Consider the following 26,043-nt stretch of genomic DNA (forward strand, 5'->3'; position numbering starts at 1 on the left):
AAGCAAAAGATTAACACAATCTGGAGCCTAAACTAAGATCGTACCAACCATAAAAATCTGTCCGGAAGAAAAAACTTTCGAGTATAATATTTAAAATTTTATTTCTGTTTCATTTTGAAATCTAAATTACACCTAATTGTTTTAAAACTTTAATGTAAAAAGCAGACTAGGTATTTCTATTTTCAGTTACTGCAAAATTTGCTGAACAAATATTTTTACTCCTAACTCCCAACAATTTACCCTGATTTAATAATCAGTAAATCATGGTAAATCGTTTAGAATCTATACTTAGCAGATTTCAATTATCATAAGTGTATATGGGCTGTTGAATTAGAACATGGGCAAGCTGTTGAGATTGACTTCCTAGTCTTTATTCAGATGAAGAATCTTAAAAAAACTTGATAGAGGAGCAGAAACCGTTGATCCCCGAAATTTTCCAGATCGGTAACTTTCTTTGCTCAATTTCTAATTTATCTTTACTGTAGGTCCTACAACATCTTATACTAATAGGTTTAGAGGAAATTGAGAAGTATTAAGCATTAACGCAAGTAGTATAAGTTTAAGTTCTAAAACGTATCCAGGCCAGGGAATGTCCGAATCTTTCGCACTTTGTTTTGTATTTATCATATATTTTATTAACAATGCTAGATTTGAGCTGTGTCTTTTGTAGCTATATTTCCACTCGAGTTCATTTCATATGCGATACGGGCAGAACAGTTGATAATTATGGTTTGTAATCTGTCCATGAGATCATTAGTACGCCACGCCCGCTTAGTCCACAACATCTCGCGTTCAAATCGAACAGATAACTTGTTTATCGCAACTTAAAAACTATTCTTAAGTGTGGCTCTAATTACACATTAAGATAAGTCGGCGATCAGTAGTGGCTAGGCCGTAGTGGGAGGTGGACGTCTGTACTGTGTAGAGGATTGTGTGACATGAAGTGCTTGTTGATCGGCGTTGTTTTGTGCTTGGCGTCTCTGAGTGACCAGAGCGGTGAGCATTTGCCTTTTTCTGTTTTTTTTTTTAATTTTTTTTATAATGACTAAAGTTATCATCAGTGGAGGCATATTATAATAAATTAAAAGAATATATTTTGTGTATAATTCACAAGTTAAGTCGATGTAGTGGAAGTTTACCAACTACATCGTACTTAACTTCTTCAATACTGTCTTCAGCAAAATCATTAAAGTTAACCTGGTAATGGTGATTGACTAAAGAACTGCCTTATAATCATCTAAAAACGTAATATTAAAGTGTATTTTTATTTTGTTGTTTTAAATTGATTGAGCATTAAATACGCCACATCTTATAATTATTCAATTCCAATAAGAATTTTATCATCGCACTAGCTGTTGCCCGCGACTTCGTCCGCATTACCATAGTAGTTAACATCCAAAGTATTATTGATTGTACAAAAATATTCAATTATATACAGAATTGACTTTCCTACGATTTTATTATATATAGATGTTCCGCGCGGCTTCGCTTGCGTAATTTAGGAATTTCACGCAACCGTACATTTTGCAGCAAAAAATAGCCTATGTCCCTTCACGTGGTCTATTCTTCATATTTGCCAAATAACATAAAAATTGCTCCAGTAGTTCATAATATAATAAGCAATTCCATTTAATTTCCCCCATTTTTTCCACATTTTCATCTATTTCTTCGCTCCTATAAGTCTTAGCGTGATAAAATATAGCTTATAGCCTACCTCGATGAATGGGCTATCTAACATTGAAAGAATTTTTCAAATCGGATAAGCAGTTCCTGAGATAAGCGCGTTCAAATAGGCCCTTTCATATAATTTCCCCCGTTTTTTCCACATTTTCCTCTATTTCTTCGCTCTTAATAGTCTTAGCGTGATAAAATATAGCTTATAACCTGCTTCGATCAATGAGATATCTAACACTGAAAGAATTTTTCAAATCGGACCAGTAGTTCCTGAGATTAGCGCGTTCAAATAAGCCCTTTGAGATAATTTCCCCCCGTTTTTTCCACATTTTCCTCTATTTCTTCGCCCCTATTATATTTAGCGTGATAAAATATAGCCTATAGCCTTCGTCGATAAATGGGCTATCCAACAGTAAAAGAATTTTTCAAATCGGACCAGTAGTTCCTGAGATTAGCGCGTTCAAACAAACAAACAAACAAACTCTTCCCAATTATAATATTAGTATAGATAATACTATGTGGAACCCGTTTCAAATATTAATCATTCATGTATTATATTTCGCAATGATTTTATGATTTTAAAGGCATCTTTTGTTATTTTTGTTTAAGTTGTATCATCAAGCATTTAATTATTTTTTCTAATTTAGAATAAACTCATGAGTCTTGGAAACTGTAAGCGTATCTGAAATTGTATTAGGTACAATTTCAGGGTTGAGTACATACTTAACTAAATCTTACTAAAATACTCTTTTTTATTTATAATTTGTGACAATATTTAAGCTTCCTATGGTCGTTATCGCTGTGTACATATTTTGATAATATAATATTTTATCAGGGTTTGATGACGAATTATTTTTATGAATGAAATATGTTTCAATAAAATCTGTGAACAACCTCTCAACCTCTACCTTTATAATTTGTGAGTCCCTGTTCCACTTAATTACTAATTCAATATTTTTTGAAGCCCCAAAGTGCAGTTTTAAGTAAATAACCCAGAAAACCCGAACAATTAGGTATAGGTATGAAACTATGAAGTAATTAGTTGATTGATTTCAAACTAAAGCTGGTCATAGTCCCATGGAGCCAAGCTCTAACTTAACCTAATTCAAATTTCAAGAAAAGTTCGAATTAACTATTGCTGCAATTCAAAAGTGCGAAATACTTAAATAGCATCTAGCAGCAATAATAGAGGAGGTATAAGTACAGTATAATATACGTACAGTTCTTAAATGCGTACTAAAAATGTTTTAAAAAAGGAAAAAAAGGAAAATGCATTAAAACTTCCCGTTTCACGTCTTTCAAATATTTTGATGTCGCGACTTGCGACTTGCGAGTTGCGAGTCATTAGGGCAAGTCTCGTGATAAAGTTGAATTATGTGTGTGTGATATGAATTGGGTATTATTTCCATACATAAAAATGTAAGGAAAAATAACGTTAAAAACCTAACATTATATGGAATCGTACCCCGTAAGTAAAAATTTGAAATCTAATTTCGAAAGAAATGTTATTTTCCCTAAAAAGAATGAGCGTTTTAAAATTTACCAGCCATGTCATAATAAGGGACACAAGTTGCTTGCAAAAAATGTAAGGCATGATAAGTATCTAATAGCTATGTCCACACTATGCGCTTTCGTCTTCAATTTTCGTCATCTTCTTTCATTCAACTTTCGCTTTGGCGCATTCAATAATTAAATGCGTCAACGAACGCAACGCCAACATTGCCATTTTTGTTTTTTGGATACTGTCAGAGGGCATGCTCGCATTCGCTGTTGCGCTATAACGCAAGCCCTTGACGAACAGAAAAAGGCACAGTGTGGGCAAAGCTACTGATTTGTCAGTACTCGGTAGTCATTACGATGTCCACATGGTTAGGTAATCCACTTAGAACAAGGATGCTGAACAATAGAACCTAGATAATTAGTCACGACGAATGCAATGGATGCCATGAGAACTGATCGTGCGGAACAAGATTATAGGACATTTGATATTCTCGATGGAAATAATGCAATTATCCGTCGTCTAGGTAAATATAGTACAGAATATTGCAATATAAACGTGAATTTCGCCTTGAAAATGACAGACAGCGGATTCAAAGGTTTCCATTGACTGCGCAATGCTGAAAAATATGGAGGAAAACACGGGCGTATATATAGCATTGATAAGGGGGGGCTAACGTAAAAAAGCGGCCAAGTGCGAGTTGGAATCGTCCATGAAGGGTTCCGCAGCAGCAATAGGCAACGTGTTTAGGAGATCAAAAATATTTTTTTATACATGTACCGCACCAATTTTAATCGGCGAGGTACACATATTATTGTCGAAATTGGACAAATAAGGTGGATAGTAATGGTTCAGACCCCCAGGACACCCCCCCTTATATACGCCCATGAAGGAAAATAATGTTTAGAAACACCCGGAGAAACTTTGAGGTAGTTTACATCTGTAAATCTATTGCGCTCTTTAACTAATTTGAAAATACTCTACTAATACTTAATAGCTTACGAATCTGCGTCAAATTAATACTTGCAATTAGTAGTATAGGTCTACCAGGATCTGATGGCAAAGAAATTGACTCTAGCGATACCGGGGTAATTGGAATAAAACATTTTGATCCTTTTTTAGGGTTTCGTACCCAAAGGGTAAGAATGGGACCCTATTACTAAGACTTCGTTGTCTGTCCGCCTGTCCTGTCTGTCTGTATGTCTCCCGGCTGTAACTTAAGAACGGTAATAGGTAGAGAGTTAACATTTTCACAGATTGTTTATATCTGTTGCCGCTGTAACAAAAAATACTAAAAACAAAATAAAATTAATATTTAAGAGGGGCTCCCATACAACAAACGTGATTTTTTTGTCCTTTTTTGCTCAAAATCAATAACAGCCACAGGTAGGTACTGGAATTTTTCACACAATCCTTAGTTTTATGTGTACTTTAATATTTAATAATAATATTTAAATAAAATAATAATTTAAGGGATTACCATACAAAAAACACTTTTGGCCTAATTTTGCTTCATGATGGTACGGAATCCTTCGTGCGCGAGTCCGACTCGCACTTGGCCGATTATTTTCCTTATAGCGGCTGATTCTGTGTGTAAAACATGCTAATATAATAACTTATACAATGATCAAGGATATTTTTTGAAAATCTGCCATCCAAATTTGCCATCAGATCCTGGTAGACCTATAGTTTGTCAAAGTAATCTTCTTTTTGAGACTACCTATTTACTACGAACACCATAGTTATAATTTTTAAAATTAAACTAAGTATTGCAATTAGTTGAAATTAACACAAACTTTCAAAATTTAATATTTTTTTAACATATTTTATAATGTCGATAAATTCGTCTACCTTGGGATTTAAAAATCTCCTACTCTTGATAATCGAATATTTAAGGCCCATTTGTTAATGTCAATAAAGGTTGCCTAACCTGCCCTGCTGGTTATGCAATATTAAAATCCACAAAAATAAATTGGGTTTTTAAAACTTCTCCATGCACTTTGCATTTTATTAAGTAGTCTAATTAAAAGTTTTGGTGATGCATCTACAACTTGAAATTTTTCATCTCATCCTTGATGAGTGGCAGTCTTCCACCGTGCGTTTTTCACGTAACTTTCTGCCGTGCACTGAAAAACTCTGGAACGAACTGTCACCAGCAGTATTTCCGGACCTATACGACCTGCAAACCTTCAAGAAGAGAGCGTATTCCATCTTAAAATGTCGGCAACGCATCTGCAGCTCTTCTGAGTTGCGAGTGTCCATGGGCGAAGGTAGTTGCTTTCCATCAGGTGACCCGTTTGCTCGTTTGCCTCCTTATTATATAAAAAAAAAACAACAAAATCATTATCATAATAATCGTCGATAGATGTTGCTGAATAATTAATTTACGAGGATAAAATAAGTTAAATGAGTAAACGTCAGCTATCTAGGGTCAAGCTTGTACGCTCATTCATAATGTTTTATTCTTATCGAGTGATGTCATAGTAGGCACGGAGCATGCTCTATCGCTTTTAAAATAATGCAACTATAAAAAATATCCAAAGATGGAGTGACAAACTTTTATTTAGAGGAATTCGTTGGTAGTTCACTAAGCTAAAAAATCGGCCAAGTGCGAGTCGGACTCGCGCACGAAGGGTTCCGTACTGTTATAGAGCAAACATAGACAAAAAATTGTGTTTTTGTATTGGAGCCCCCATTATTTTTTTCATTTTATTTTAATATTATTCTTAAATATTGAAGTAAACATTTAAAAGCCTTTGTGAAAATATCAAGTGCCTACCTGTTGCCTTTATTGATATCGAGCAAAAAAAGCAAAAAAATCACGTTTGGTGCATGGGAGCCCTCTTTAAATATTAATTTTATTTTGTTTTTAGTATTTGTTGTTATAGCGGCAACAGATATGTAACACAATCTGTGAAAAATTCAGAACTCTAGCCATAGCGGTTCTTGAGATACAGCCTGGAGACAGACGGACAGACAGACATCGAAGTCTCATGAATAGGGTCCCGTTTTCACCCTTTGGCTTCGGAACCCTAAAAATGAAATTTAAGTATACATGCCTTAGTGAAAGTATCTAATTAAAATAAATTAAGTAATACGCATTTTTAAAGATAAAATATAATAACCGGTTACCGGTATTTGCCTAAAACTTGTCAACGAAGTTTGATATCTAGTTACTCAAATGATAAGTAATTAAAATAAAACAGAATGATATAATTTAAATTTTAAGGATCGTTGAATGAAAATAAGATTGAATATGAATGAAAACTAAAAGCTAGAGCTGAATGAAAATAAAATCAGAAGCCTTGATGGCCTAACTTTGACGCATGATCAGCCCACATCGCGTCGGCATAAAATGAGCTATTTTCATTATAAACAACGCGGTGCATGCCATTCTTTACGATAGGCTGTGTTTACGCAAATTCCCTGTGCCCATGTTTATAATAAAATCTTATTCGTGTACATCGTTTAAATATACTTTAACTACTATTAATTTAGATTGGCTTTGTACTGTTAACCGAAATTTCTTTATTTAAATTTACGTACTACCAAAGCTATTAGATTTTAAGCCGGTTTGTGGCTGAAGGAGAAGATCCATATTTTTACGAGATATTAATGAACATTACGGATCATCTGAAAGACTGCTTAACTCCAATACTTTTACACCAAGGTGCCATGAGTCAGTTTAATCTTCCTTCTCCACCGAGAAGATTATTTACACTACGTAAGTAAATCGCGCATAGATTAATGCAGGAAAAATAAGTATGGTTTGACCAGTTGCACTTAACCTTTAATAAAATGAAAATAATAATAAACATTTAAAAGGTCACGTATCAAACTATTATTTTCCTCAACTTGATTCCTTTTAAAGTGGACTGAATACTAATAACAATAGAGCTTTTACATCAAAAGGCGAATTATTAAAAGAAAAAAATTAAAATTAATTTATTTGTAAGTACTAATAAAATTTTATTTAATAACAATAATATTATAATACTAACTTAGGTGATACCTACTAATATATATTCTGTGGTGATACCATATTGGTCCTCATTTAGCAATGTTGCGAACGCAAATGACAAAAAATCTTCACTAGAGAACTTAAGAGTAACTTATACCTAATTATTGGCCAGACATACCTACCTAGCCTAAAATTTTCTAGTATCTGTCGATTAAAAATTTTGTAGTTTTCAATATTCGTAGACTTAGGGCCTGTTTCACTACTTTCTGATAAAGTGCCGAATAGGCTATTGACAACTTTTTTGACAGATTCTCCATGCTTGATCAGTCAAGTTAATTGTTGGATAGCCTATTCGTCACTTATCAGGAAGTGGTGAAACAGACCTTTACAATAATAAAATTGCTAATAAGTTATTCTCCTTCATAATCCTGATTCCTGAGTCTTTCACCACAATTAAAATATGTGCTTGTTTGTCCCCAAATACTTGATTTTGCGAATTTCGTCGAACTAGTTATATTTGATCATATATTTTGTCGCCAAGCGTAGTCCTGTTCTGTGGGGGCAATAGCCTTCGCATATAACTGTTCAGTCTGGGTCAAAAAGGAGAAACTTCCTTACGGTACTGTTTTCATCATCATCATCGATGATGACCAATAACAGTGCCCAGAAGGAAAATATATTTTTCGTATAATATAAACGCAGGGCGTCTTCAGTAAAAAGGAATGTGGGAGGATGGAAAATACTCATACCATAGGTGTAATGACCCATAAAAGGGGAGAAGTTAATTGAAAGAGAAGTTAGCTAGTTTAAACACTCATCTTAAGTCGATTAGCTATCCCGTCTTAATGAAAAAGGAAATAGATTACATTATATACAGTGTGTAACAAAAACTAGTGATAATACTTTAGGGTGTGTACATGTTCCTTGTAGAGAGTTCACTGTGAAAGTAGCAGCTCTGAAAGACGAACATTTTTTTTCACTTTTGTATGGGCAAGGGCCCGAGCGTCACGAGTTTCCCCATACAAAAGTGAAAAAAAATTTTGGTCTTTCAGCGCTGCTACTTTCACAGTGAACTCTCTACAAGGAACACGTACACACCCTAAAGTATTATCACTTGTTTTTGTTACACCCTGTATAAACAATAAAGTTTCCTCTTCATTATTACTAATAAAATTGTAAATGCTAAAAAAATAGGATAAATATTACAGCTAATAATCAACGAAACGAAATTTTTTCTTCATCTGAGAAAGACTTCAACCTCATCCGATGGACTGGAAACAACAAGTAATTACATATTAAGTATGATGAAACATATCTTTGTACGGGCGATACCACACTGTCTACTGGGAACTAGAGCGACGCAAATGTAAACCTTGTACACACGATGCTAATTATCCTACGATACATCCGATAGCTGATCTCGTTCCGCACATGTTATCGCTTGCTCTGTAACCCTGATTACGTCTCGGTGATGTCATCTGCTAGGGGTGGCTGCGGACCACAAAGCTTTCCAAGTTGCCACTCATCTACCAGGGGTGACGGTTGACAACTTCAGCTTTCCAAGTTGCCACTTGCCACTCATCTGCAAGGGTTGGCAGTTGACCACTGCAGCTTTCCAAGTTACCACTTGCCACTCATCTGCCAGGGGTGGCAGTTGACCACTTCAGCTTTCTAAGTTGCCGCTCATTATGATAATTCCATAACAAAATTTTGAAAATGTTGTACATTTCACTTTTAATACTTTTTCACCGATACGAGTACAACATTGATTACGACAAAAAAGGAAATGAATTGGGGAAAATCTTGATGAACTTTGCGTGGTTGACGGTAGCATGGCAGATAATCGCATAAGAGTCCCTATTTAGTTAGTATATTACACACCGGATTAGATGAAGAAAAAAATATTCGTTATAAGGACTAAGATAATAGCAATAACATCAGCTGCTAATCTGTACCAACCTGCCGTGCTAAGCGGAATTTTCACCAGCACCCGTAGCATGGCTACAATAGAAATACGAAAGTACAGACAAACAGCGGAGATAAACTGAAGGTGCCGTTCCGATCTTTACCGCGGCTAGCTGCGATCGACTAGAATTCAATTAAAATGCCTCTTTATGACATAGACTATAGTCTACATCATAAAGTAGGATTTTATTTGAATTTTTAGAAATATATTCTATGTCATAAAGTGGCATTATATTAGATTTTTGTCGATCGCGATTCACGGCTATCCGCAGTAAAGACCGGAACGGCACCTTCAGTTTATCTCCGCTGTTTGTCTTTACTTTTGTATTTCTGTTGTAGCCACGCTACGAGTGCGTAGTTTGCAAGAAATATGAATCGCCCTATTCTGTAAAATCTATATAAATTTGACCGCGATTTAGAAGCTGTTTTATAATTATTATTATCAATGAGTAATAAGTCCAATGTTACATCCCTAGCAAAATAATATTTCCCTTTGTCCGGTTCAGACAAGGTTCAGATAATTCAATTCATACGAACACATCGGCTTATCGTTGAGTAATTGCTTTCGTGGAAATGTTTGTTTGTTTTGTTGTTGTTCATTTTAGGGGACTTTTGCCACACTGGATGGTGGTATCTACTGTTGTCGCAACTTCTTTGCGGCAAATTAGTTTATCGCGGGGGAATTTAATTTTTTCCTTCACGATTGTATCATCCTTCAACCTTCGCCAATTATCTGGGACTTAAGAATCTCCATACAAAATTTCATCAGATCGGTTTAGCGGTTAAAGCCTTAATAGATGATAGAGAGACATAATATATAATATTTTAACATAATAATATAAACTCTTAAAATAATGTTGAGCCTTAATTTCGAACCAAATGTTGATGATAATAATTGTTTACGTCATAACTTTTAATTATAATAATAAAGACGTTGTTAGAATACCCGATGATCGATTGGAAGATTTATCAATTCACAAAACTTCCATGACTGTTATCGTTTTGTGGAATGAGCAAGGCTTCACTAATATTACTAATTGGTAGCTAGACAGACAGCCGCCAAACAATTAGAGCTAGGAATTAATTTTTTTCTTCATTAACAAGTTTAGTCTAGCCAGTTCGTTAGACGACCAAAATAGTTGGCAGACATCACTATCAGCCGATCGTCTTATTAGAAATATCTGATAATATTTTTTGGATCTCAGCAAATGAACTTTGGTTTTGGTTCTAAGGAGATAACATTTCGGAGATATATTATAATGTAATAAACATATTAAAATTAAGATAGCAATTTAATTTTTAATTTCTAGTTAGCCAAACTGGGCTATGTTTCTAACGATAAACAACCATGTAACATTTTGAAAAAAAAAAACAAATTCTCTCGTAAAACAATTCGATTTTTTATTTGAATCGATGAAGCGCCATGGAGCGATAGGGTTCGACAGTTTGACCGCGATAGTAGATTGGGAGTCCACGTGACTGCGCCGATCCTCGAATTGCCCCTTAACCTTCGCAATTATTGCAGTTCTATTATTAGCGGCAAACAATTGGTCCAATGATCACCGACGGCGACTTCGGCGACAATCGAAATTCCCTAAACGCTGGATACGCGGACCAATTTACTCATTGCTGACAATTTCCCGTAAAATGCAGCATTTCGTAATTGTTTTGTTACTTTTTCTTAAAAATTAGTGGTGTTTAAAGAAGTTTATCGCATTTCAAAGATTTTTTTCAAGTGTGGATTTTTGGTTACTTTATCCAGAAATCAATTAAAGTTTCTCTAGTCAATTACTATAATAATTTTAAATTTTCTCTGTTTCAGCCTTAAAATGCGTACCCGGCACAAAAGGAGCTCCTTGTCCAGAAGTCACAGAACAACGGATAGGAACTAGTAAGAATTCAACTTTAAAAGGTTAGGATTTTCATGGTTTAGTATTGGAACTATTAAAAGTTTCATTGCCAGTGTTGTAATTTAAAGACAATTTATTATTAATTTTAGCATCTCTCAAACCCATTGCATATTTTCTTGTAGTTAGTATTAATTTGACTACGACATTATTTTAGAAGGCTATACTTAATATGTATGATAGTATGTTTGTTCCACTAATAGTGCTTTAACCCATCAATCCCCAAGCGGCAGCTGGCTGCCGCATAACCATTGAAAATCTATTGTGTCTGCTATACCCATGACGGAGGTGTTAAATAATGATCCGAGTATGATAGAATTGTATAGAGAATTTCAATAAGCACCTAATTTAGTCTGGGCATTATACAGTGTGATTAGTGTAGCCGGGTTATAATTATTAGTTGTGTTTGTTTCAAAAGATACGGAGGAGGAGAATTTACCAGATGGTAAGAACTGCGCTACTGGCACGCATTGGAAGAACCAGTGCAACGATTGCTCGTGCAATGACGGCAACCCAGCGTGCACAGACAAAGCCTGCCCTGGTCAGGAGAATGGTAAGTAAATAAGCAAGCTATAATATCTTACATCTTTAAACGAGCAATTCTTGTATATATATAAATATATAATTGGAATCTCGGAATCGGCTCCAACGATTTTCATGAAATTTAGTATACAGGGGGTTTCGAGGACGATAAATCGATCTAGCTAGGAATCATTTTTAGAAAATGTAATTTTATTCGTGTTTTATCGAATACCGAGCAAAGCTCGGTCAAACAGCTAGTAGAACGTTATACGTAACAAATTGTAGCTAGACAAGAATCATACGAATTGTTTTTTTATTTTTTTTTTACTTTTCAAAAGTAGTGATTCGATTTAATGTAATAAGTACCTAATGGCTTTTATTATTTTTAATAGATTAATAAAATAACTTATCAAATTCTGAGAAAAAAAAACTCTATTTTCTCAGAATTTAGCATCCTTAAATGCACTTTTATAACTTTTAATGACGAAAAAACTTGTCATCTTGGACGTAAACTCGGTACTTACTTAATATCTTTTTGTTTGTATTTTCAGAGCTGGACTCGAGGTGCGCTCCTGGCTCGGTTTGGAGGGACGACTGCAACACCTGTTGGTGCGTCGACGGCCATGCGCAGTGCACTAGAATAGGGTGCACTAGTATGATTAGTAAGTTGATAAAATTGTTTTTGTATTTCTTGTATTTTAATTTTATTTATTCCTTCAAGAGTATATTAGAGGATTGTTTTACATCAATGATCAAAGCAATCTTTCCTTTTATCTGGATGATACGCCCGGCGCCTTACATTCTCTTATTTTCGTTTGATCGAAAAGTAATCGATCTATTTTACAAACTCTTTCGTTTATTTTAGTAACTGATTTCAACCCAGACCGGAACGATGAAGGAAAAAACAAAACGGACTCAAACAAGGACAACAAAACTGACCAGAAAATATTTTTCGTAAGTATTTTTCTTTAATCGTAATTTTATGTAAGTAAATATTAATATGATATGATATAAGTATTAAATGGTTCGACATTAACGACGACTGAATTTCGGATTTTTAAGTAGGTAACTAATTATTTTTATTTTCAATATCTAATCCATCTAATCCAATGCAGTAAGTATATAAAACAACCAAAAGCACCATTCACAACGATTAAAAACATTTAAATAATTATTAAGAAATTAATAGCGATACTTTTGACTGAAACATCGCACTAAAGCACTTTTGCAATAATTAATCATTTTTTAAACACTTAGTACTTACTATTATTAATTAATACCTAATCCAGTAATAAAATTTAATAATCCATACCAAGACATCGGTTTGGGGAGCACTAAAATTCATTTGTGATTAAAATATTGGTGACGTGGTTTCTCACTAGAGATCATGGGTGAGTACATTATTGTTTGAAATAATAATTCTTACTTTACAAAGTGTATTCTGCGCGTTTTTTGTGGCTAATGTCAATATACTTTGTAATATTTTCCAGCACGATAGCGATAACAATTTAGATGCTGTAATTAAAAAAGAAGAGACAAGACATAATTTAGTGAAACGAGATAACTACGAGTCGATTTGTAAACCAAAATCATCGTTTAAAATTGATTGTAACTTCTGTAATTGCGATGATGAAGGACTGAGCTACACTTGCACGGACAACGAATGTGTGGAGGAAGACAGTATAAATAAAGATGTTGAGGTTTTCATGGAACCAGAGGTACGTCAAGTTGACGCTGTATTAATTGTTTTCGGTGCAATAAAGCTTATATTTATTACACCAATAAGGTTCTAGTTAAGAGGAGTCCACACCGCCCTTTTTTCCATACAAACGTTGTCCCCTGTTTCCTCCCTGGATAATGCTAGTAGAGTTATAATTTTTTTCCTGAATATCTACGGCCACTAGTACAATGTCCCTATGTTTTCTTTTTTTTCATAATTTAATTATTAAATAAGATATGAACGTTCAAAAACCCACAAAAATGGCCAGATTTTCCGCTGTGTTCAAACGTCCAGAAAACAGATTTGGCTAGATTATACAAAAAAAGCAAAACATAGGAACACAGCTCAATCCTTTTTTTAATCTTTAATGAAAAAACTACTTAAATCGGTTAATTTTTGGAGAAGGAATCAGGGGACAACGAATCGTTGATTTTCTGGATTTTCTGCAGTTGTCTCTATCGCGTTCTGCGGTATAGGCTTGAGGTAAGGGAGACAGCTATAGATATTACACGTACTTTTTTTTCATTTCTCTAGCCCCTGGTGTATCCTCTTAAGTCTTTACTATTTAGTTAACACTTTTAATAATAATAAATATTTATTCAACAAACATTCACACCACACTACACTTAAATACACATATTAAACAGATACAAAGTACAAAAAAAAATATAAACAAGATAAAATTAGTAACAAAAAAATTATAACTTTTCTTGTAACTCTGGCTGAGAAGTGCAGTTTTTCAGCCGGAGTTACAACAAAAGTTATTTCAGCTAAGCGCTAAAAATTCAAGTGTATTAAAATAGCAGGTCTCTGGACCTTGCATTGTAAGTTATCACCGAAACTAAAATGTTCCTTTAAAAGTTACACATTACAAGATGATGTCCGCAACTCCATTGTGCCATTTGTTTATCGCGTGGGAACCATACATTTTTCCAGGATAGAAAGTAGACTAAAGGATTTTCATACTACAGCAATATCGGTTCAGCGATTGGGGCGTGAAAAGGTAATAGACAGACAAACAGACACAGTTTCGCATTTATAATATATAAGTATGGATTTTAGGGAGATGTAGACCACGTGGAACGGCATTCCGTCTGCAAAGCCTCCAGCACCTTCTACATCACCTGTAACAGCTGTCGTTGTAATAGAGACGGTACGGACTACACCTGCACCAACAAACCGTGCCCCTTGCCGAAGGATGTTGAGTTGTTCCATGAGCTACGGGTAAGAACAATATTTTGCTGGCTTCAACTTTAAAAATTGTTTAAAAAATGTGGCGGTACCCACAATTCGCCTAACATTTCTGCATCGCGCTATAGAAGTTTTCTGAGCGAACAGAACTACTTAGTTATTAAGGGCCTGTTTCACCACTTTCTGATAAAGTTCCGAATAGGCTATTCACAACTTTTTTGACAGATTCTCCATACTTACTTGATTTGTCAAGTTAATTGGTGGATAGCCTATTCGTCACTTATCAGGAAGTGGTGAAACAGGCCCGTAAAGTTTTGAAGTCGCAGATTGTGATAGAATATTAACTATTTATAATATCTACTTAAGTATGCAATAAGTATTTATTATTTTTCTTTGAGGTATTGGCAAAGAAACGATGGTTTTAACCAATCTTTTTTTTCAGGAAATGAATCCAATTATGCATTTAACATAGGATATGGACTGTTTGGCGTACTTTTGAAGGTTGACTATTGGCTCCAGTTACAAGAAATGTTACAGTGTGCGCTGTATATTTGCAGTACAGTACAAAAATTCGTTTACAGTTCCAAATTATTGTAGTATTTAATAAATAAAATTATTACTCGAGTTTTCATTGTTATATTATTTGTGTTTACATTTTTTGGGTGGTAAGTTACTTTGTTATTTGAGTACCTCTTTCAATATTTTCAAAAATAAACTAACAAGAATTCTTTTTTATTTTAATTGATTACATACTATTAGCAATAAAAAGAGAGAAGAAATTTAATTGATTACATACTATTAGCAATAAAAGTAATTAAATTAAATAAATAAGTTCACCGACAAAGAAATGAAAATCATTGTTGTTCTTACAGCCTTCAAGAGTAGGTGGTTCAGAGAACGAGACGAAAGTAATCGTGTGCCCGGCCAAGCGTATGTTCGTGAAGGACTGCAACACGTGCTGGTGCAACGAGGAGGGAACCAGCTATGTGTGCACGAGGAAAGTCTGTGTCGACAACATTGATGATGTTGTCCAGGGTGAGGTGAGTGATTTAGGCTTAAAGCTAGGAGGGGATTTCGTAAAGTTGCCATCTATAATTACAATTTACAACAAAGAAGTTCTAAAATAAAAATAATGGATATATCTAGGTAAGCATTGCTAAATAACCTGCAGAGAGATTTCTAAGTCACTCAGCGGGCTGTCTACGAGAGTGACATGGACTAATTGTACCCAACTCTCTATAAACTATAAAGATTAAAAAAAACACTCAGCGATATTACAATAAAACCCACTCTTTGTCGCAGTATTCAGAGATGGAATCCGTGATTAAAGATCCGTTACGGAATTAAGATACGGACGTATACCGTATACGTATGATTCCATATTATGGTAATTATTATTTATTTTCCAGAAACAACAACCAGCGAAACTGAAATGCAAGCCAGATGAGGTGTTCCAGCTAGACTGCAACTCCTGCCGCTGCAACTCAGACGGCACCGCTTACTCCTGCACCCGGCGAGCCTGCCCGCTCATCCCGGTCCTCGAGAAAGACACTCACAAAACCCACCGTTCAAGAAAAGTCCGTGCCGCCCAGCAGGTAAACTTATGATACTTTTAAGTTAATTTATTTGACTATAACTGTACTTACTTTTGAAACAAAGCTTTACTTTTCAATGATAACTTAAGCCATTGTTAAAGTGTATATAGGGATGAGTGGTGTTGAAATATTCCTTATTAAGGAATTTGTTTAGCAGATCAATTGAATGTACCGAGCATTGTTTTAAAGCACTAACAAGTTTTGTTTAAAAGACACACAGTAAATTCTAAATCAAAAGAGACATGACATCGGCAAATCATGATATAACGCGCATGGTGTCACCAGTAGGAAACCACGAAGAACTGCCAGCCCGGTCAGGAATTTCGTATGGACTGCAACAAGTGTCTCTGCGACGACGAGGGGCAGAACTACTCGTGCACCCGCAATGACTGCACCACCCCCAACAACAACAACGGAGGCACCAAGACTAAGAGAGGTAAGTAATAAAATATTTTTTAATGTTACCACAACTTTAAAAGAGTAAACACATATTATTCTTTTGGGTTTTTGAAACTTTATCGTTGGTACATACTATTTAGCCTTAAAAATTGATACGAAACAATTTGACTAGGCCTGGTCGTAAGTTACTTCCAAAGTCTTCAAAATCTTTGTTTGATAAAATGTTGGTACTCTGAAATGGCATCAGTGATTCCAAGACCCAAGATTAGAGATCCAAGTGGAGTTACTTTTTAAAAGATAACTTACGGGAACATCGAAAGCTTTAGTTTCAGACGCTTCAAGATATTCCATCTGTTTCAGAGATATCGCGCCCGATGAAGGCAGAGTGCGTGCCGGGCAGCCAGTTCCGGCAGCGCTGCAACACCTGCCACTGCACCGCCGACGGCGCGCACGCCACCTGCACGGTCTATCAGTGCAAGGACGACGTGGAGGTCATCGAGCCTGGTAAGCTGCTGGTCTTTTTGTAAGCTGAACCACAGAAAAATAAAAAATAACTTATCACTGAGATCCTGCGACCTGAGATCATATCACAGGCTTGGAAGGTTTTCGTAGTTAATAATAGGTGTCAATTCTGGCGACACAGGAGATACAGTGTTTCAAATATATGGTGGCCCAAAGCCCGATATTCCTCATCACACTAACAAGAGCTTCGACAATGAAACCAACATTTAAGACAACAAGGAGATCATAGTAGAGCTTTAACTTCTTTTCCACTTTGAATGCGATATTAGATGCCGCGTTACGCATCTTCGCGCGATTGCAAATTGTAGCACATTTTATCCAGTAGTAGATGATGCCCGCAACTCCGTTGCGCCAAAATTAGTTTATCGCGTGGGAACCGTACATTTTTCCGGGACAAAAAGTATCCTATGTCCTTTGTATCCTATGTCCTTTCCCGGGACTCAAAGTATCCCCATACCAAATTTCAGCAAAATCGGTTCAGCGGTTGAGGCGTGAAGAGGTAACAGACAGACAGACAGACACACTTTCGCATTTATAATATTAGTATGGATTTACTGGTCTTACTTTTTTCCCTTTTTTGCAACGCAATAATTTACCCATATTTTCTCCGTACGCTTGCAAGATAATTCAATCGCAAGCTCTTTTCCCTTTGAAGGCAGGCCATTTTAGCCCAGGGCCCTGATTCACAATGCGTAATTCGACTCGGCTTCGGAAACTTCACCGCGCGACATCCAATGCACGCTCGTCGCGCTAGGCACGCACGGTAAAGTTTCAGAATCCGTGTCGAACGGGAATCGTGAATCCGCCAGCTGCGACCTTTGAGGGTTGACCCCTTTGACTTTAGAGTATCGTCTTAGCCCAACAAGCGTGAGTTTTGTATGTTGTAGTTTGTCATCAGCATTTATATTATCATTCACATCTATGTACGGTGCTTTCCAGATTCCAAGGGCAGTTTCCGTTGCAACCCCGGTGAGCAGTTCAAGCGCGGCTGCAACGACTGCACCTGCTCCGCCGATGGCAAGGACGTGTTCTGCACGCTGCGCCTCTGCGAGCAGGACATCACGAACATATAAACTGTACCGGACCTAGTGTAGTGTGTGCCTGTGCCGTCGAGGGCGTCCGTCGCTGGATCTGGATGTACAACATTATATATCTTTGTCTGTGTGGTGTCTATAAGAATGACGGGCTATGCCGTATATAGATACTCAACGTTATGTGCCGTACGCGTCACATAAATAATTTACCTATTTTACACGCAATAAAAACTTAAGAACGAAAACAGCATTAACTTCATTATTAAACTAAGAGTAAATTCGTATGAAGTATCTCAGATTTATGCGCCAGCGCATGTACACATACGCCCAAAACCATTAACGGCCAAGAATTAAAAGAGCATACAGGCAGATTATTTGTTACATTCTGCTTAAATATTACCAATAGTTAATAAATGTGGACGAGGTTTGGACATGATACGCAAGACGTATTTTATGGAGGTTTGTGAATTGTAAGACTCAGTGAATTTGTATCCCGTTTTCAGCAGGTTGTGTGATTCTTATTGCTGATCTGATCTTTATCTTTAAATTATTTCAAATGTAATTGTACAAATAGTCGGAACATGAATGCTGTGACCTATTGCTATTTGTCTCTCACTTGTGAACGAATAGATCGACACAAGGAGGCAGGAGATGAGTAACCATACGACGAAATTTTACTTCTCAATGAGCACCGCAATATGGTGATGGACCTAATAACGTAGGTCCGCCATTTGCCTGTGAATCAACTTCTTTGATAGTACAACCTAATTCAAAAAATTTAGACCTCTAGCTTAAACGATCAATAAAGAAATCACCCAACCTGTTGCAACTTTGGAATGCTCTAGACTACTAGAGGACTTGGGTTTTGAAGTATTTAAACCGTTCGCTTAATTTGAACGTAATTTAAGTATACGTAGGGCAGCGACTTTTATATTTAAGTAGAATAGTTTTTTTTGTATTAATAAAATAATTTTGTATGTTTTGTATGTGATTATTTGTGACTTACATCATTTCATAGCGTCATATTAAAACATCGTTACGACTAATATAAATGAGGGTGCTTCCTCCGACACGTCTCACGTCTAGATGTAGTGCTACTATACTCATAACCGTAGATATTTTAGTGTAAACATCATATTTTTTATATTGTAATCTATTGTGTCTAACCTTTAAACTTTAGTTATTAAATTTTAATTTATCTGCTTATCGACAATATTTTCTGAGCTATTTCCTTGTACAATTTGGGTGGGCCTGCCCACACACGTAGAAACAGTTCAATTTAACAAGAATTCTTTGTTTATAAACCATCCACTTTTTATACCAACTTATCGACAAAATTATTAACGTCAGTGAAATCAGAATTTTCTTTTAAACTAGTAGCGCCTGCTATTTTATGTTGAGTTGCAATTTGAAATATTTGCCAATTATTGAAAACATTATTATAATATGAATATTAGCGATAACATTGAAACTTGCAATATTAACGAAATCCGTAATATTATGTTACTATCCTTTAATAATTTATGTCTTCTACCTTGTGCTTAGTGTAGACTTATTTATTTCTTCTATTATTAGATATTTATGAAATATATTATTTTATATTTCCGTACGCCATCCATTTTAAATCATTGTAAGAATTTTAAATAAAATCTTTGATTAACTTGCGTTTTTAAATCTACCCCAATTGCATATAAGAGCTAGACGGCAGCACCAGCACTGACTGTAAATAAAAAGTTTTGTTTGACGTTAGCTGCAGCAGCCGGCACCCACAGAGGTGTTAGTATTCTGATGTGACGTGTATGCAAGTTGTCGGATTATTTACTACATGTCCTAGCAGCGCCCTCTGCTCTGCTTTGTGTACAATAGTACGCAAGGTTTGCTAGCTCCGATCATCTAAGGATAATCGGCTAGCAAACAATACTAGTTATAGTCTGTCAAAAAAGTGAAGAAATTAAAAAGTGGCAACATCGTAGTGTCATCCCTTTTTCTAAGATTGTTTTGAAAGGGATGACACTATAATGTCGCCCTTTTTAATTTCTTCACTTTTTTGACAGACTATAACTACTATACTCACACGAAATATTTTAGAGGAACATTTCTAACGCTCCGATAAACAATACAGTTTTGTGAATCGCAAAAATCTATACCTCATTAACCATTACATTTGAAATTATTCGAAGTATTACTTTATAGCTGTAAGGTTTATGATTATTGATTAGAGCACATTAATTTCTCTGAGAGTAATTAAAATAGCATGTGAGTGTTATCATTAAAATAGTCATGAATGTTATTCTGATATTACTAGTTGCATGCTTCGTGGATGCCGCATTGGGTGAGATGGGTAAGCAATTGATAAAGTATTATAAATGATAAGAATTTATCTGTTCGTCTTCCTAGTAGGAATGCAATCATCAGGTTAAAGAGGAACTCTCTTCACAAGCTGATGGTCGCTTAAATTATTATTTTTCTAACAATCCGTTAGCAATCACTTTTGTTATACATTATTTGTTCACTATTTTCGGGTATTTTTATATGGATACGATTTTTAAATTATCCTGATTTCCTAATTTTATCATAACTATTATTTTACTTTCGCCTATCTATGCATCATCCATACTTAATATTCGAAACTGTGTCTGTCTGTCTGTGCCTCTGTCTGTGTGTTATGGCGGCTCTCGACATAGGCGAACGCGTTGGCCAACGCGTCTGCAGACGCGTTGGCCCAATGTGTAGAACGGGCGTTCGCGCGTTGGCCGTAGGTATTTAGACGTTGGCCGCCCGTTCTACACATTGGGCCAACGCGTCTGCAGACGCGTTGGCCAACGCGTTCGCCTATGTCGAGAGCCGCCAATAGTCACCTCTTCACACCCAAACCGCTTCACCGATTTTGCTGAATTTTCGTATGGAGATACTTTGAGTCCCGGGAAAGGACATATCACATAGGATATTATTTATCCCGGAAAAATGTACGGTTCCCGCACGATAAACTAATTTTGCCGCAACGAATTTGCGGACGTCATCTAGTCTTATATACCACATCCACGTATCCAGGTACAGCCGCAGAGCCTCGTCAGCTGTGTGTACAATCAGCTAGAGTGGCTGGCTCTTGTCACACCTGTGTGTGTGATGAGCAGAGCATTTTCCGCTGCAAAGACACGTCTGAATGTACCAATAAGACTATAGGTAAGAAACGCAAGCAATATTTGAAACATGGAAGTAGAAAAAACCACACTTTAAAATCTTGGTAAAGGTGATTTGGTAAAGTTAAAAAGGCGTTTGATTTTATTCCTCATTATAATATACCAGGTAAACCTACATAATATGTTTTCAGTGGCAGGAGAAAAGGAATGTGAACCTGAAATGACCTATAACCACCAGAATCTGTATTGCACCTGCGACGAACATGGTCGATGGAGATCTGTAAACTGCAAACAAACATTCAAACATATGGCTTTACAAAATGTTTCCAAAGAGATGGGAAAGTTTGGTGGAATAATACTAACACAAGGTAAGCAACAATGATATTCTACTTATACAGATCTGTTACGTTCATACTATTTTCCGGTTTAAATCTCTTCCGAACCACATTGACAAATTTGACAGATAAGTGAAACAAAAGATACGAAATGCCATATACATAAAAGAGACAGACTAAATAAAAGACGACCCAATTTGGTCGTATTTGAAGCTTCACAACGCGCGCGGTAGTAACATATCTGCTTTGAGTTTTTTATATAATATATCATTGGTAAGCAAGCTTACTTACTTGCTACAGGCTTCGTAATAGTTAATTGTGAATTAAATACCATGTGCTCCTGTTTTTCGCACTTAGGAAGTAGATATAAGTCGATATTATTTAACTCTGAGTTGACTTCTACAGTCTAAGAGCGACCGCAGACTCTTACAATTTTAAATTGGTCAACTAAGTCGCACAGTATACCAATTATAGCTATAGCGACTTATGAGAGCTCGCACATTTTTGCAACTAAATTCGATTCCTTTCCGATTACCTACAATTTAAAAGTTGTCCAATTAAATTGCGATATTACGTAAGTAAGTCGGCCAACTTGAAATTGTATATCTGCGGTGACCCTAAGCCTGCACATAGAAAACATTATATTAACCTAACGTCCCGTTTACACGAGCCAGATCAATGGAAGTCTTAGATAAGTCAGTCATTACCGTTAGATATAGTCTCAGAGAATGAAGAAGTTAAATAGACCAAGACCTAATTCATATTGGGTTTTCGTACAGAGCATTGACTAGACGTGGTCACAAAGCAAACATATTCAAAATTATTGATCGCGGGGGAACCGTATATTTTTCCGGAATAAAAGTATCCTATGTCCTTTCCCGGGACTCAAAGTATTTACATGCCAAATTAAGAGGATACACCAGGGGCTAGAGAAATGAAAAAAAAGTACGTGTAATATCTATATCTGTCTCCCTTACCTCAAGCCTATACCGCAGAACACGATAGAGACAACTGCAGAAAATCAACGGTTCGTTGTCCCCTGATTCCTTCTCCAAATCTTAACCGATTTAAGTACTTTTTTCATTAAAATTTAAAGAAAGGCTTGAGCTGTGTTCCTATGTTTTATTTTTTTTGTTTATACAAAACAGATTTCGCTAGATTATTCTAGCGAAATCTGTTTTCTGTATGTTTGAACACAGCGGAAAATCTGGCCATTTTTTTGGGTTTTTGAACTTTCATATCTTATTTAATAATTAAATTATGAAAAAAAGAAAACATAGGGACATTGTATTAGTGGCCGTAGATATTCAGGAAAAAAATTATAACTCTACTAGCATTATCGAGGGAGGAAACAGGGGAAAACGTTTGTATGGAAAAAAGGGCGGTGTGGACTCCTCTTAAAATCGGTTCTGCGGTGTGAGCGTGAAGAGGTAACAGACAGACAGACACACTGTCGCATTTATAATATTAGTATGGATTGATCTAGGAGGTCTTTTTTCAGAAAACTTCAAGACGGAAATAGAAGAAGGTGATCCCTGTGTTTCAGGCGAAGTTTATACTGTAGATTGTAACGTTTGTCGTTGTGGGCCGCATAATAGTTTATTGTGTACTAAGCATACCTGTGTGGGAAGGTCTAGGAGTGATCGTAAGTATTTTTTTATTCTACTAGATGATCCGTGTTTAAGTATCACATCATACTTTTTCTACCGTATAAACCTTCTCTGGACTTTCACGAATATTTCAAGACTACATTTATCTAAATTGGTTCAGCCGTTCTCGAGTATTAGCGAAACTAACAAAATTTATAATTCATTGTTATTTATACTAATATAGATGTTTGAAGTGAAGACTTCATCTCGATCTTACAATTTTATACATTGATACCACTTCTGTAGCCCTAGCACGGCCACGGCCACGGCCAGTAGAAATGCGAAAGTATGGACAAACTGTGGAGATAAACTTAAGGTAGCCCTCCGATCTTTTTTCGTTCACAAAAATTCAATTAAAATGCCACTTTTTGACAGACTATAGTCCTAAAAATTCAAATAATATCCTACTCTATGACATATACTATAATAGTATGCCATAAAGTGGCATTTCAATTGAATTTTCGTCGGTCGCGATTGGCCGCGGTAAAGATCGGAACGGCACCTTAAGTTTATGTTCACAGTTTGTCTATACTTTCGCATTTCTACTGGTGGCCGTGCTAGGGCTACTGAAGTAAATATACCATTTCATATACTTTAATTATATTATTTATTTCAGAAAATAGTACTCTACGAATCAAAGAAGGTGTACCCTGCGTACCGGGTAAATTGTATAAAATAGATTGTAATACTTGTCGTTGTGCGGCTGATGGTAATTTAGTGTGTACTAAAATGGCATGTCTTTCGCTTGCTGATTTTTCGAAATTCAAGAACGCATGGAAACGGAAAGGGATAAAACAACTGTTAGGAAAAATACATAAGGCTAATGAACAGATAAAAAATACAAAAAATAACAAATCTTTAAGAAAAGGCGATACAGCAGGAATAATAAAAACAAAATGCACACCAGGGAGTATGTACAAGAATCAATGTGAGAAATGTTTTTGTACGGCCGAAAATAAATTAATATGTATTGAAGGAGAATGTGACAAAAATAATTTTCTCAGAAGTAAGTTCTCCCCAACTAAGTACTTATGTACAGATGTAGATTGTAGAAGCTAGGATTTTGGGTGAATGTAAAAGGTGCTAATAAAAACGGTTTCAATATGAGTGTATTTACTAATATTTTCATGTAAAATCAATAATTTATTTAGTTACTATCACTACATTCAATAATAATTCGATAATAATTCGCAGGTCATATAAAAAATGAAGAAATAGAGCAATTACAAAAGTATAAAGCAGCACGTCGGCGAGTGCCTCACATTGGTGCAGAATGTGAGCCGGGGAAATTGTATAAGGTCGATTGCAATGTTTGTTGGTGCTCAGCAAAAAGAGAACTGTCGGTTTGTTCCCGGAAATATTGCTACGTGTCAGCTCTAGATGAGAGTAAAAGACTATCAGGTACAGATCATCGTATTCGACCTAATGATAGACCTACCTAACCTAAATCCTATTTTTTAGCGCACAGACAATCACGATTTTTTTGCTTTGCGAACTCAAATCCAAGTGATTAAATAGTAGAGCTAGCCTCTGCGATAGATCGTTATAAAATTTATAGGAGAAGGTGGTAATGTGGCCCCCCACTTTGTTTATCAAGCATTATTTAAAAAATATAGGAGTCAGAAACCTAAAAAATACATTATGGGACTTCTTATTAATTTGTTTAAACATGTCTTATTAGGGAATAAATAAAACTCGTGCAGGATAATCGAAAGTTTTAATTATTCTTAATCAATCACATTTGGTATTTTGAGATCAAGTGATGGTAATATAATATAACCTCCCGGGGATGTCACATTAAATAATTATTGTACAAGTGAAACTTAACGGCAAAAATCACAAATGTAATAGTCACCTTTGGAGCCTCCACAGTCTACATAGCCCATTAGTCAAAAATTTGATACCGTGCCCATGGCTCTACAACTATCGAAATAAAATCACACACACTTAAAAGTTTCACCGGTCGCAAGTTTAAACTCGATCAAATTACAATCGAACTTGATAGCCTCTGTTGGATTGGTATGGTGCTAAATTAGTAGCATGCCGCGAGCATCCCGTTCCACCAAAATTATACTGGATAGCGTTGTTAAAACATTAAAATATTGAAGGGGGCCAATATATATGCAGGGGCCACATTACCACCTTTTCCCTGTAATTAAAGAAACATATCAAAGTTGTTAAAAACTTTGAAACTATTATTATGTCTTACTTTGCCTGTGTTTTACTCTATCAACTGATTTTAGGGCGGCATTGCCTTAAAAATATGAGTCGTGGCTGCGTGTTTTGCGACTGTGTCAATAATGTTACCAAATGTGATGTAAAACCGAATTGTCCATCCCCTGTTGAGGGTAATCCTTCAATAAATGGTAGCGCTGGTGACGATTTCACACTGGATACTGAAAAGAACAAATGCATCCCGAACAGTACATACAGGTATAACATAAGACTTTTGGTTTTTGTTTTATCCAAGTTTTACATTCTGAGAATGTAGAGTTTGGTTCTCAGAAGTAATCGCCATCGCCACTCTGGCATAATATGACGGAAAAACGAATTGGCAAACTCGGAAAAAATCTGAGTGAGTTAGTTGAGACAAGATAACATCTCCGTTAACCCAATTTTCATTCTGTCTAATCAGCTTAAAGATTAAACGCTAAATGAAAGGATTTAAAAATGATTTTATGATGCATGCGTTTTAAAACTAGTAGTGGTTATTTTATTATGTTATTTAATATTTTATCAGATCCATGATTAAATTGTTCTTATATTGTGTTGTTTCAGTATTCACTGCAATCGTTGTCACTGCCTCGAAGATGGGAGTCTCGTCTGTACGTCCATTGCGTGCCTGACTAAATCTCAAGTTAAGAGATTAGAAAATAAAATTATTAAATATGGTTTTAAGTAAAGACCGATTTTAAATACTTTTTTGGTTAA

The 26,043-nt window shown here is 35.7% G+C and overlaps 1 protein-coding gene across 1 annotated transcript; it reads left to right on the top strand.

The window, feature by feature from the left end:
- Positions 1-748: 748 nt before the first annotated feature.
- LOC121730831 (kielin/chordin-like protein) lies at positions 749-26,024 on the top strand. The gene is made up of 20 exons (XM_042120012.1): positions 749-996; positions 10,921-10,989; positions 11,424-11,558; positions 12,079-12,189; positions 12,393-12,481; positions 13,018-13,245; positions 14,310-14,471; positions 15,311-15,478; positions 15,848-16,033; positions 16,322-16,469; positions 16,793-16,936; positions 17,894-18,025; positions 20,267-20,329; positions 21,040-21,171; positions 21,320-21,496; positions 22,965-23,108; positions 23,729-24,118; positions 24,307-24,513; positions 25,356-25,545; positions 25,891-26,024. The coding sequence occupies exons 1-20, from the start codon at positions 939-941 to the stop codon at positions 26,012-26,014; spliced, it is 3,057 nt and encodes a 1,018-aa protein (XP_041975946.1). The 5' UTR covers positions 749-938; the 3' UTR covers positions 26,015-26,024.
- Positions 26,025-26,043: the final 19 nt, after the last annotated feature.

Source organism: Aricia agestis, chromosome 1, assembly GCF_905147365.1.
Source record: "Aricia agestis chromosome 1, ilAriAges1.1, whole genome shotgun sequence".
Lineage (NCBI taxonomy): Eukaryota > Metazoa > Arthropoda > Insecta > Lepidoptera > Lycaenidae > Aricia > Aricia agestis.

Coding starts and splice junctions, on each gene's coding strand:
- LOC121730831 (XM_042120012.1), top strand. CDS start 939: ATGAAGTGCTTGTTGATCGGCGTTGTTTTGTGCTTGGCGTCTCTGAGT. Junction 18,026..20,266: donor GCAGGACATCACGAACATAT/AAACTGTACCGG, acceptor TCATTAAAATAG/TCATGAATGTTATTCTGATA. Junction 25,546..25,890: donor ATCCCGAACAGTACATACAG/GTATAACATAAG, acceptor GTGTTGTTTCAG/TATTCACTGCAATCGTTGTC.